The sequence below is a fragment of the Coregonus clupeaformis genome, chromosome 36, assembly GCF_020615455.1.
Source record: "Coregonus clupeaformis isolate EN_2021a chromosome 36, ASM2061545v1, whole genome shotgun sequence".
Taxonomy (NCBI): Eukaryota; Metazoa; Chordata; class Actinopteri; order Salmoniformes; family Salmonidae; genus Coregonus; species Coregonus clupeaformis.
The window spans coordinates 3683046-3694814 of NC_059227.1; the positions used below are offsets into that span (position 1 = coordinate 3683046).

The window sequence follows — 11769 nt, forward strand, 5'->3', positions numbered from 1 at the left end:
AGGTTCATGGAACTCCAGTTCTACTGGATCAGTTGTAATTTTTCATATAGTCAGAAATGAACAAAACATTTTGAAGAGGACTTCAAGTTATGATACTCTCTCCCCATTTACAGCAGAGTGCTGCTGCAGGGTGACGACAGTAGCAGTAGCCGATCCTACGGCGTTTCAATGATAACCACACAATAAAATAAAAATGTATGTTTAATTGAGATAAGCAGTGCAGCATGACTACTTATCTCATCATCGCCACTGTATCATGTTTAACTTTAGTCAACCCTGTACCCTACTGACAAAATAGGACTTTCCCTTGTCAAAATCTTCCGGTCAGGTAACTTCTGAGCCATTCATCCCAAAAAACTAGATGTACTAAATTATACATTCTTGGAAACTTGTTTCTAAAAAGAGGTTGCGTTTTAGGGAGGGACTGCAAAGTGGACAGAGGTAAGGGGGAGTCTGAGAAGAAACCGACAGAGAGAGAACAGAGTGGAAAGAGAGAGTGAGGGGAGAGAGCGAGAGTGTGTGTGTGTGTGAGAGGGGGGTGCAGGATTGAGAGGAGAGGAGTGAGGATGGATCAAGTGCGCACTATCCTCGCATGACAATGATGACGACTACTTTAATCTCCAAGACGTAATATTATTTTCACTTCACGTTTCAGGATAACGGTATACAACAACCGCAACCTTTCTGAAATGCAGTGACTTGACGGGAAAGTAACGGTTCTCTTCACCAAAACTACACCAAAGTTTTCAAATACAACGTGTATTTAAAAAAAAATCTTATTACCTTCATTGTTTGACAACTCATTTATCGTGCTTCATAACCCCAGCGTAACTTTTTGGATGGTTTTGGGACATATGCCGGAGAGATGACGGACTTGTTTTGATAGACTACTTGAACTGTGCTTAATATATGTTTGAATCGTTGAATCCGAAATGGAATCGTCGCTTATGTACCTGTTTTTATCGTTGACGTTACCTGGAGTCATTTGTAGTGTGTCTTCGAATCCCTCCCGGAACAATCTTCAAACCGCTCTGAGCCAATCCACTTCAAATGGGGGGAGAGTGGCGAGCAGGCACAGGTAATTTATTTTTACATTTTAGTCATTTTAGCAGACGCTCTTATCCAGAGCGACTTACAGTTTAGTGAGTGCATACATTTTTCATACCTTATAACCCCATAACAACCAGTCACCATTGATGATACTTAGTCTACAGAAGTAACAGAACTGTTGAACGGTATTCAATTTCCACCACATTTCCGGAGTGCGCAATAAAGTTTCCTAGCCTCGCAAAGAACATATTTGGTCGCTACATATATGTAAGCTTGCGAGATCAGGAGGCTTTGCGAGGCTTCTAGTTTTCAGCATCTTTGAGAAACGTCGCGCAATCCCACAAACGCTAAATGTATAGGGCTATGGTTGTTTCCGCGTCACAGCTCCCTCCGACACAGCCCAGTGATACTGTTTCTACAGTACAGGGCAGTAATCGAGAAACAATAAGGAAGCAGTAATTCATGCTTTACGACATGCTTTAGTTAACTATTTGGGGAAACGTTAAGTCTGTAGTGTAGCCTATCACCATATTTTACAGTTCATGACATTGTAGAGGGAGTCCCATTTGAAGCTAAGCCGCCAGCAGGGAAGCAACATGTGCAGAGTAGTGTGTCTCCCCTGATCCTACTGACAGCATGCATATTGTTATTATTAACATGACTGTAATGGAGCGGAGCTTTAGGGGCCCATGTGGAGCCGACCTCACCCGGAGTACCCTTAAAAATAAATGAGGAGTATGTGTGTGTGTGTGAGAGGGTGTGTGTGTGTACTCTTGTGTGTGTGTGTGTGTGTGTGTGTACTAGCTACTGTAACTCAGTAAGGTATGAATGGTCTGACCTCTTCTCTATATAAAACACTCTGTTAGGGTCTGACCTCTTCTCTATATAAAACACTCTGTTAGGGTCTGAATGGTCTGACCTCTTCTCTATATAAAACACTCTGTTAGGGTCTGACCTCTTCTCTATATAAAACACTCTGTTAGGGTCTGAAATTTACATTTTAAGTCATTTAGCAGACGCTCTTATCCAGAGCGACTTACAGGAGCAATTAGGGTTAAGTGCCTTGCTCAAGGGCACATCGACAGATTTTTCACCTAGTCGGCTCGGGGATTAGAACCAGCGACCTTTCGGTTACTGGCACTACGCTCTTAACCACTAAGCTACTGTAGTACTGTACTGCGTCAGTTTGTCAGTTAGTCAGCGTCGGTCGGTGGGATGTAGGCCAGACAATCCGACTCAAGAGTTCTTAACTGCACTCCTGGTGAAAACCGCTGGACTGAGAAGACAGAGGAGTAGCTACCCAGGACCCAGTGCTGCATCCCAAATGGCACCCATTCCCTTTATAGTGCCGTGCTTTTAACAAGAGCCCTGGGCCCCTGGTCAAAAGTAGTGTACTATAAAGCGAATAGGGTGTCATTTGGGACGAAGCTCAGGGCCGCTACTGCTTTAGGGGAAGGAATGTGTTGGTTGGCCCCTTTGTGCTACCGCTCTTACCCTTAGACATCTGTTTGATCTCTGAGATGTGTTTTGACAGATGTGTGAAGTATTCCATAAGTAGAGAATATTTATTACAAACGTATGACTCATGATCTCAGAGATCTTCTACTCCCCCTGTCAGTTTATTTACTTAACGGTTAGTTAGATTTTCATCTTGACTTATGAGGATGACGGACTGTGTCCGATATAATGTTAACTATTGAAGTTAATTGAAGTGAATTGATAATTAATCTATTATATTTTGTCCTCTGAGAGACTTTATGCTCATCCACGATTATAAAGAGAAATCGGCTGCTATTTATCAAGAGCCTAAAATATAAATAACACCTCCATACAAGGCTACAATTCAGCCAAGCTCCAAAAAACCTCTGTCCGCATTGATTTAAGGTGTATAAAAATAATGTCAGCAAACTTTGCTATCATACACACATTGTATATTTTAGCTAACACTCCGGCTAAACAGTGAGGGAGTTTTTGGACGGAAGCTGCTGTCCCTAACTGTCTGAGGGGGGCCAGAGACATTAGAGAGAGAGAGAGCGAAAGAGAGAGAGAGAGAGAGTGAAAGAGAGAGAGAGAGAGAGAGACACACACAGAGAGAGAGAGAGAGAGAGAGAAAAAGAGAGAGAGAGAGAGAGAGAGAGAGAGAGAGAGAGAGTGAAGGAGAGAGAGAGAGGGAGAAAGAGGGAGAGAAAGAGGGGCAGAGATGCTTGCAAGATATCTTGAGCGCGTGTGCCAAGGGAGAGAGAAAGAGAGAGTGAGCCCCTGCTGATCTTTACAAGGACACCAGGGCCTGCCCAGGCCATGACCTCTAGGTCGTAGTTCAAAGGTCTCCTCCTCTTGGACACACTGCAACCCCCTTGAAGTCTAAAATAAGATCAAGGTTACGTCCCAAATGGCACCCTATTCCCCACACAGTGCACTACTTTTGAAACAGAGTCTTATGGGCCCTGGTCAAAAGTAGCACACTAAATAGGGAACAGGGTGCCATTTGGGATGCATGCCATGTCCTACTGAAGGCTTGACATTCCTCTCCACTCATCTCTTTGTTACCTTCCTCTATCCTTCAGTCTTTTCTGGGCTAGCTAATATGGTTGGCCATGTTTTCACCGATTCTACCTTAAAGGGAAATGTCACCGCTGCTCTATTTCACTCTGTATGCCCATTAATATCTTATTGACATATCAGATGTGTCATGAAAAATTGTGAATGTCCTCCCGACACGCAAATACGAGCATTTCTGCATCTCACCGGTAGAAACGGGCCAGCTACATTTCCTGGTTGTAAGCAAATCACAATATCCATAATTCATAGCGATTTCAGGACGTAGTACCGCCCCGTGGATGTGTATCCAGCTGATGTGAGAAATATCAAAATGTCTGTGTTTGTAGCCAGCACTTTCAGCCAGAGGATTTCTAAACGGACCTGAAGTCTCAACTGATGGGGTTGCCATGTGTTCAAACTTTGAAAAGTGATGCTATTCCATCGATTTCCCCCTTCACTTCAAAGAGGAAGGCATCCGATCAGCCAACATCAGATCAGCAGAAATTAAGTCAAGCTGAGGTAATGTAGCTAACGTTACCTAGCTAACTAGCTAGCTAGCGAACTACATTTGTTTATTTACATTTTAAAGCTAGCTAGCTTTCATAATACACTGGCTAGACATTCCAAAGCATATCAATGTAATTAGCTAGCTGCTAAATGGTGATGTGATTTGTAACTTTGCAAGCTAACGTTAGCTTCACTAGCTAACTAACTACCGCAGAGGCTAACGTGAGTATTTGTTCTATTTAGAGTCTGATCCCATCAACATCTGCAGAGGCATCAACATCAAGCTCAGCACCAGGAACTAGTGTAAGTCACCTTCTAAAATCTTAAAAATACACTAAATCTTTCCATGACTCCACGATGAGCAAATAAATATACTGAAACTATAGGCATAAACATGATCTGTGTCTTGTTGTCATAGTTGGTGTGTTTACAAGTAGGCTATAACTTCTACTGTAGTTCTCTGTGTTACGGGAGGCTTAGTTGATCGTTAATGCAAGGCTTGAAGTCTAAACTGGAGAAAAGGAGGTATTAGTAAGGAGGAGATGACGACTGACTGGTGTCTGTTGGGGACAAAGTAGTAACATGTTGGATAATCACTGACTAGTGTGTCTCCTACAGACTAATGCTGCTGCTGCTGATGATGATGATGATGATGACCTGGACACCAGCTTCAGTAGGACAGAGCCTGTAGACCCATTGGATGAAAGCTTTCAGCCTGGAATGAGCTCAAGATCAACATCATCTGACGTTGAATCAAGCCAGGACAGCCAAAGCTATTTATGAAAGCACAATCCCCTCTTGAGAAAAACAAAATCACCAATGTTCTAAACTGTCTACAAGACAAGTGCTCCTCAAACTTTTCACTCAGTTATTTGGAATGGGGGAGAGGGGCTGTCAGTATACTCTTGACTTTGAATCAAGCCAGGACAGCCGAAGGTATTTCTGAAAGCACAATCCCCTCTTGAGAAAACAAAATCACCAATACAGAAGCCAAATGCTCCTCAAACTTTTCACACCCTTGCAGCCAGTTCCTCTTCTAGCCTGTTCACTCTATTGCTGGCAGTGCTTGTCTACTCTACAGCAAAACTACACAACAATACACAACAATACACAACAATACACAACAATACACAACAATACACAACAATACACGACTAGACTGTCTACAAGTCAAGCCCCCCCCCTCAAACTTTTCCCATCTTTGCTAACAGCCAATCGCATTGCCCCATTATTGACTCTTGAGTAACAAAACACATACCAGTCTACTGTAAAACATTTTTTATTTATTTTTTTACAGATGAACATGGTTTCTTGTATGATTACACATCCTCATGATCAGTTTTCATGTCTTTCCAGGAGACTTGCAGCACAAACAAATCTTCTGCGAGAGGTCGAAGCAGTGGGTGGTGAAGAAATGTGTTCGAAGAGGCTTGTCCACCTGGCTGTGGAGTGCAGAAAGGAGCCGGAGTCACAGCTCCCCATACCCAACATCGCCACAGCGCCAAAGCCTGCTAAACCAGGTGCCATTACCCAAAACAAGTAGACTTGATTGAGATGTTGTGTTCTGGACATCATCAAGACTCTTGGAAGAATGTTCTATGGACAAATGGACAGATGAGTCAAAAGTATAACTTTTTGGATGACATGGGTCCCACTATGCCTGGCGAAAACCAAAAACACTGCATTCCAACGGTAAAGCATGGTGGTGGTAGTGTGATGGTTTGGGGATGCACTGCTGCCTCAGGACCTGGACGACTTGCCATAATAGAAGGAACCATGAATTCTGCTCTGTATCATAGAATTCTACAGGAGAATGTCAGGCCATCCGTCTGTGAGCTGAAGCTGAAGTGCGGCTGGGTCATGCAGCAAGACAATGATCCAAAACACAATCAAGTCTACATGAAAATGGTTTAAAAACAACAATTTGAAGTTTTGGAATGGCCTAGTCAAAGTCCAGACCTAATCCCAATTGAGATGTTGTGGCAGGACTTAAAACGAGCAGTTCATGCTTGAAAACCCACAAATGTCGCTGAGTTAAAGCAGTTCTGCATGCAAGAGTGGGCCAAAATTCATCCACAGCGATGTGAGAGATTTATCAACAACTATAGGAAGCATTTGGTTACAGTCATTGCAGCTAAAGGTGGCACAACCAGTTATTGAGTGTAAGGGGGCAATTACTTTTTCAGAAAGGGGAATTAGGTGTTGGATAACTTTTTTTAATTAAATAAATGAAATAAGTATGAAATTGTTGTGTTATTTGTTCACTTATGTTCCATTTATCTAATATTAGGTTTTGGTTGAAGATCTGATAACATTCAGTATAAAAAATATGCAAAAGTAGAGAAAATTTGAAAGGGGGCAAATACTTTTTCACGGCATTGTATGTATATAATAGTGTTTTATATAATATTTTTTACAAGTGTACTGACAACTGACTAAATGATTCCAGCTGCATCAGAAACTAATATAGTGTTGACTTCAACTTCTGTATCAATTCATTGTGATATTCATTAAATGTATTTAGACTAACTAGCTTCAGTCTTACTGCTAAAACAAACGATGCAGGTAGTTGGTGTATCATAAACAACTTTAATTTGTTGGCAAGAAAACATGTTTCAATAAAACAGTAGATTAGTCTGTCAATATAGCAAATAAGTAGACATGGGTTGTATTCAAGACTAAGTTTATTTGCTCTGGATACCGAGGTGAGTTTACACAGCAGTATGCGGTAACAGTTATGGCCGTTTATGACATACAGTGCCAAAGTATTCAGACCCCTTGACTTTTTCCACATTTTGTTACGTTACAGCCTCATTCTAAAATGGATTAAATGAAACAATTTCCTCAGCAATCCACACACAATACCCCATAATAACAAAGCAAAAACAGGTTTTTAGAAATGTTTGCAAATGTATTAAAAATAAAAAAACAGAAATAAATAGTGCATAGTTATGTTGGAAACACCCTCTCAGCATAAAGAACTAGATCATTGTAGCTTTTAGATTTGCGGTTATTTCCTCCTGGTTTATACACTGAACAAAAATATAAACGCAACATGTAAAGTGTTGGTCCCATGTTTCATGAGCTGAAATAAAAAAAATCCCTGAAATTTTCCACACGCACAAAAAGCTTATTTCTCTCAAATTCTGTGCACAAATTTGTTTACATCCCTGTTAGTGAGTATTTCTCCTTTGCCAAGATAATCCATCCACCTGACAGGTGTGGCATATCAAGAAGCTGATTAAACAGCATGATCATTACACAGGTTCACCTTGTGCTGGGGACAATAAAAAGCCACTGGAAAATGTGCAGTTTTATCACAACACAATGCCTGAACAGCGCCGGAGAAGATGGCTGCCGTTTTACAGCCCTCTAACCAATTGTACTATTATGTGTGTTTTTCCGCGTTATTTGTAATTTATTTTGTACATAATGTTTCTGCCATCGTCTCTTATAACCAAAAAGAGCTTCTGGATATCAGGACAGCGATTACTCACCTCATATTGGACAAAGATTTTTTCTTCAACGAGGCGGCCGCGAAGGATATCCTACAGACACCCGACAAGGCCCAAATCCCCGTCATTCGCATGAGGAAGAGACAGAGATATCGTGGACGTAGGTCGGGGTGCCTTGTAAGGATCCGACGGCGAGCGAGTAAACTGCCTCTTCCATCAATCCTATTAGCCAATGTTCAATCATTGGAGAACAAATTGGATGACCTAAGATTACGGTTATCCTACCAACGGGACATTAAAAACTGTAATATCTTATGTTTCACCGAGTCGTGGCTGAACGACGACATGGATAACATACAGCTGGTGGGGTTTACGCTGCATAGGGAAGATGGAACAGCCACCTCCGGTAAGACAAGGGGTGGCGGTCTGTGTATATTTGTAAACAACAGCTGGTGCACAACATCTAATATTAAGGATGTCTCGAGGCTTTGCTCGCCTGAGGTAGAGTATCTCATGATAAGCTGTAGACCACACTATTTACCAAGAGAGTTTTCATCTATATTTTTCATAGCTGTCTATTTACCACCACAAACCAATGCTGGCATTAAGATTGCACTGAATGAGCTGTATAAGGCCATAAATCAACAGGAAAACGCTCATCCAGATGCAGCGCTCCTAGTGGCCGGGGACTTTAATGCAGGGAAACTTAAATCCGTTCTACCTAATTTCTACCAGCATGTTAAATGTGCAACCAGAGGAAAAAAAACTCTAGACCACCTTTACTCCACACACAGAGACACATACAAAGCTCTCCCTCGCCCTCCATTTGGCAAATCTGACCATAACTCTATCCTCCTGATTCCTGCTTATAAGCAAAAACTAAAGCAGGAAGCACCAGTGACTCGGTTAATAAAAAAGTGGTCAGATGACACAGATGCTAAGCTACAGGACTGTTTTGCTAGCACAGACTGGAACATGTTCCGGGATTCTTCAGATAGCATTGAGGAGTACACCTCATCAGTCACTGGTTTCATCAATAAGTGCATCGATGATGTCGTCCCCACAGTGACAGTACGTACATACCCCAACCAGAAGCCATGGATTACAGGAAACATCCGCACTGAGCTAAAGGGTAGAGCTGCCGCTTTCAAGGAGCGGGACTCTAACCCGGACGCTTATAAGAAATCCCGCTATGCCCTCCGGCGAACCATCAAACAGGCAAAGAGTCAATACAGGACTAAGATTGAATCGTACTACACTGGCTCTGATGCTCGTCGGATGTGGCAGGGCTTGAAAACTATTACAGACTACAAAGGGAAGCACAGCCACGAGCTGCCCAGTGACACAAGACTTCCAGACGAGCTAAACCACTTCTATGCTCGCTTCGAGGCAAGCAACACTGAAGCATGCATGAGAGCACCAGCTGTTCCGGATGACTATGTGATCACGCTCTCCGTAGCCGATGTGAGTAAGACTTTTAAGCAGGTCAACATTCACAAGGCCGCAGGGCCAGACGGATTACCAGGACGTGTACTCCGAGCATGTGCTGACCAACTGGCAAGTGTCTTCACTGACATTTTCAACATGTCCCTGACTGAGTCTGTAATACCAACATGTTTCAAGCAGATCACCATAGTCCCCGTGCCCAAGGACTCTAAGATAACCTGCCTAAATGACTACCAACCTGTAGCACTGACGTCTGTAGCCATGAAGTGCTTTGAAAGGCTGGTCATGGCTCACATCAACAGCATTATCCCAGAAACCCTAGACCCACTCCAATTTGCATACCGCCCCAACAGATCAACAGATGAGCATTCACTACAGCTCAGCATTCAACACCATAGTGCCCTCAAAGCTCATCACTAAGCTAAGGATCCTGGGACTAAACACTTCCCTCTGCAACTGGATCCTGGACTTCCTGACAGGCCGCCCCCAAGTGGTAAGGGTAGGTAACAACACATCTGCCACACTGATCCTCAACACGGGGGCCCCTCAGGGATGCGTGCTCAGTCCCCTCCTGTACTCCCTGTTCACCCATGACTGCATGGCCAGGCACGACTCCAACACCATCATTAAGTTTGCCGACAACACAACAGTGGTAGGCCTGATCACCGACAACGATGAGACAGCCTATAGGGAGGAGGTCAGAGACCTGGCCTTGTGGTGCCAGGACAACAACCTCTCCCTCAACGTGACCAAGACAAAGGAGATAATTGTGGACTACGGGAAAAAAAAGAGGACTGAGCACGCCCCCATTCTCATCGACGGGGCTGTAGTGGAACAGGTTGAGAGCTTCAAGTTCCTTGGTGTCCACATCACCAACAAACTATCATGGTCCAAACACACCAAGACAGTCGTGAAGAGGGCATGACAAAGCCTATTCCCCCTCAGGATACTGAAAAGATTTGGCATGGGTCCTCAGATCCTCAAAAATTTTTACAGCTGCACCATCGAGAGCATCGTGACTGGTTGCATCACCGCCTTGTATGGCAAGTGCTTGGCCTCCGACCGCAAGGCACTACAGAGGGTAGTGCGTACGGCCCAGTACATCACTGGGGCCAAGCTTCCTGCCATCCAGGACCTCTATACCAGGCGGTGTCAGAGGAAAGCCCTCAAAATTGTCAAAGACTCCAGCCACCCCAGTCATAGACTGTTCTCTCTGCTACCGCACGGCAAGCGGTACCGGAGTGCCAAGTCTAGGTGCAAAAGACTTCTCAACAGCTTCTACCCCCAAGCCATAAGACTCCTGAACAGCTAATCATGGCTACCCAGACTATTTGCACTGCCCCCCCCCACCCCATCCTTTTACGCTGCTGCTACTCTGTTAATTATTTATGCATAGTCACTTTAACTCTGCCCACATGTACATATTACTTCAACTACCTCAACTAGCCGGTGCCCCCGCACATTGACTCTGCACCGGTACCCCCCTGTATATATAGCCTCCCTACTGTTATTTTATTTGACTTCTGCTCTTTTTTTCTCAACACTTTTTTTGTTGTTGTTTTATTTTAACTTTTTTGTTAAAAATACATGCACTGTTGGTTAAGAGCTGTAAGTAAGCATTTCACTGTAATGTCTGCACCTGTTGTATTCGGCGCATGTGGCCAATAAAATTTGATTTGATTTGAAGATGTCTCAAGGTTTGAGGGAGTGTGCAATTGGCATGCTGACTGCAGGAATATCCACCAGAGCTGTTGACAGAGAATTGAATGTTCATTTCTCTACCATAAACCGACTCCAACGCCATCTTAAAGAATTTGGCAGTACGTCCAACCGGCATCACAACCGCAGACCACGTGTAACCACGCCCAGGACCTCCACATCCAGCTTCTTCACCTGTGGGATCGTCTGAGACCAGCCACCCGGGACAGCTGATGAAACGGAGGAGTATTTCTGTCTGTAATAAAACCCTTTTGTCGAGGAAAAACGTATTCTGATTGGCTGGGCCTGGCCCCCCAGTGGCTGCGCCCCTGTCCAGTCATGTGACATCCATAGATTAGGGCCTAATGAATTTATTTCAATTGACTGATTTCCTTATATGAACTGTAACTCAGTAAAATAGTTTAAATTGTTGCATGTTGTGCTTATATTTTTGTTCAGTAAAAGTAGGTTTTATTAGGGAATGAAGTGATCTCTCTGGCAGGTGTAAGGCTTTCTCCTGGTTGACTTACTGCACTAGAAACATAATGACTGCATCCCAAATGGCACCCTATTTCCTATCGTCAGTAGTGCACTATATAGGAAATAGGGCGCCATTTGGGACAGAGACATATAACAAGATGACTGGGGATATCTGCAGGTCCACACTTGGCTGAATTATAGTGATCCAGCTGGCCCAAATGGCACCCTATTTCCTATGCGCCCCTGGTCATAATTAGTGCACTATGTAAGGAATAGGGTGCTGTTTGGGATACAGCCATAATGATCCATCTGAGTAAGCATGAGCATGAACATCTAATGGTGCCGGAGAAGATGGCTGCCGTTTTACGGGCTCCTAACCAATTGTGCTATTGTGTGTTTTTTTTCACGTTATTTGTAACTTATTTTGTACATAATGTTTCTGTCACCGAAAAGAGCTTCTGGATATCAGGACAGCGATTACATACCACATACTGGATGAAAGATTTTTTTTCTTTAACGAGTCGGGCGCGAAGGATTTACTTCAGACACCCGACAAGGCCCAAATCCCCGTCATTCGCAGGAGAAAAAGACGGAG

At 43.5% G+C, this 11769-nt stretch overlaps 1 protein-coding gene across 1 annotated transcript in view; it reads left to right on the forward strand.

The window, feature by feature from the left end:
- The first annotated feature begins 492 nt into the window (after positions 1 to 492).
- emilin1a (elastin microfibril interfacer 1a) overlaps positions 493 to 11769 on the forward strand; it is a 50367-nt gene continuing 39090 nt past the window's right edge. The window contains exon 1 of the mRNA XM_041865987.2: positions 493 to 1078. Within this exon, the coding sequence (XP_041721921.1) occupies positions 933 to 1078 (146 nt within the window). The 5' untranslated portion in view covers positions 493 to 932. The remainder of the gene's footprint in view (positions 1079 to 11769) is intronic.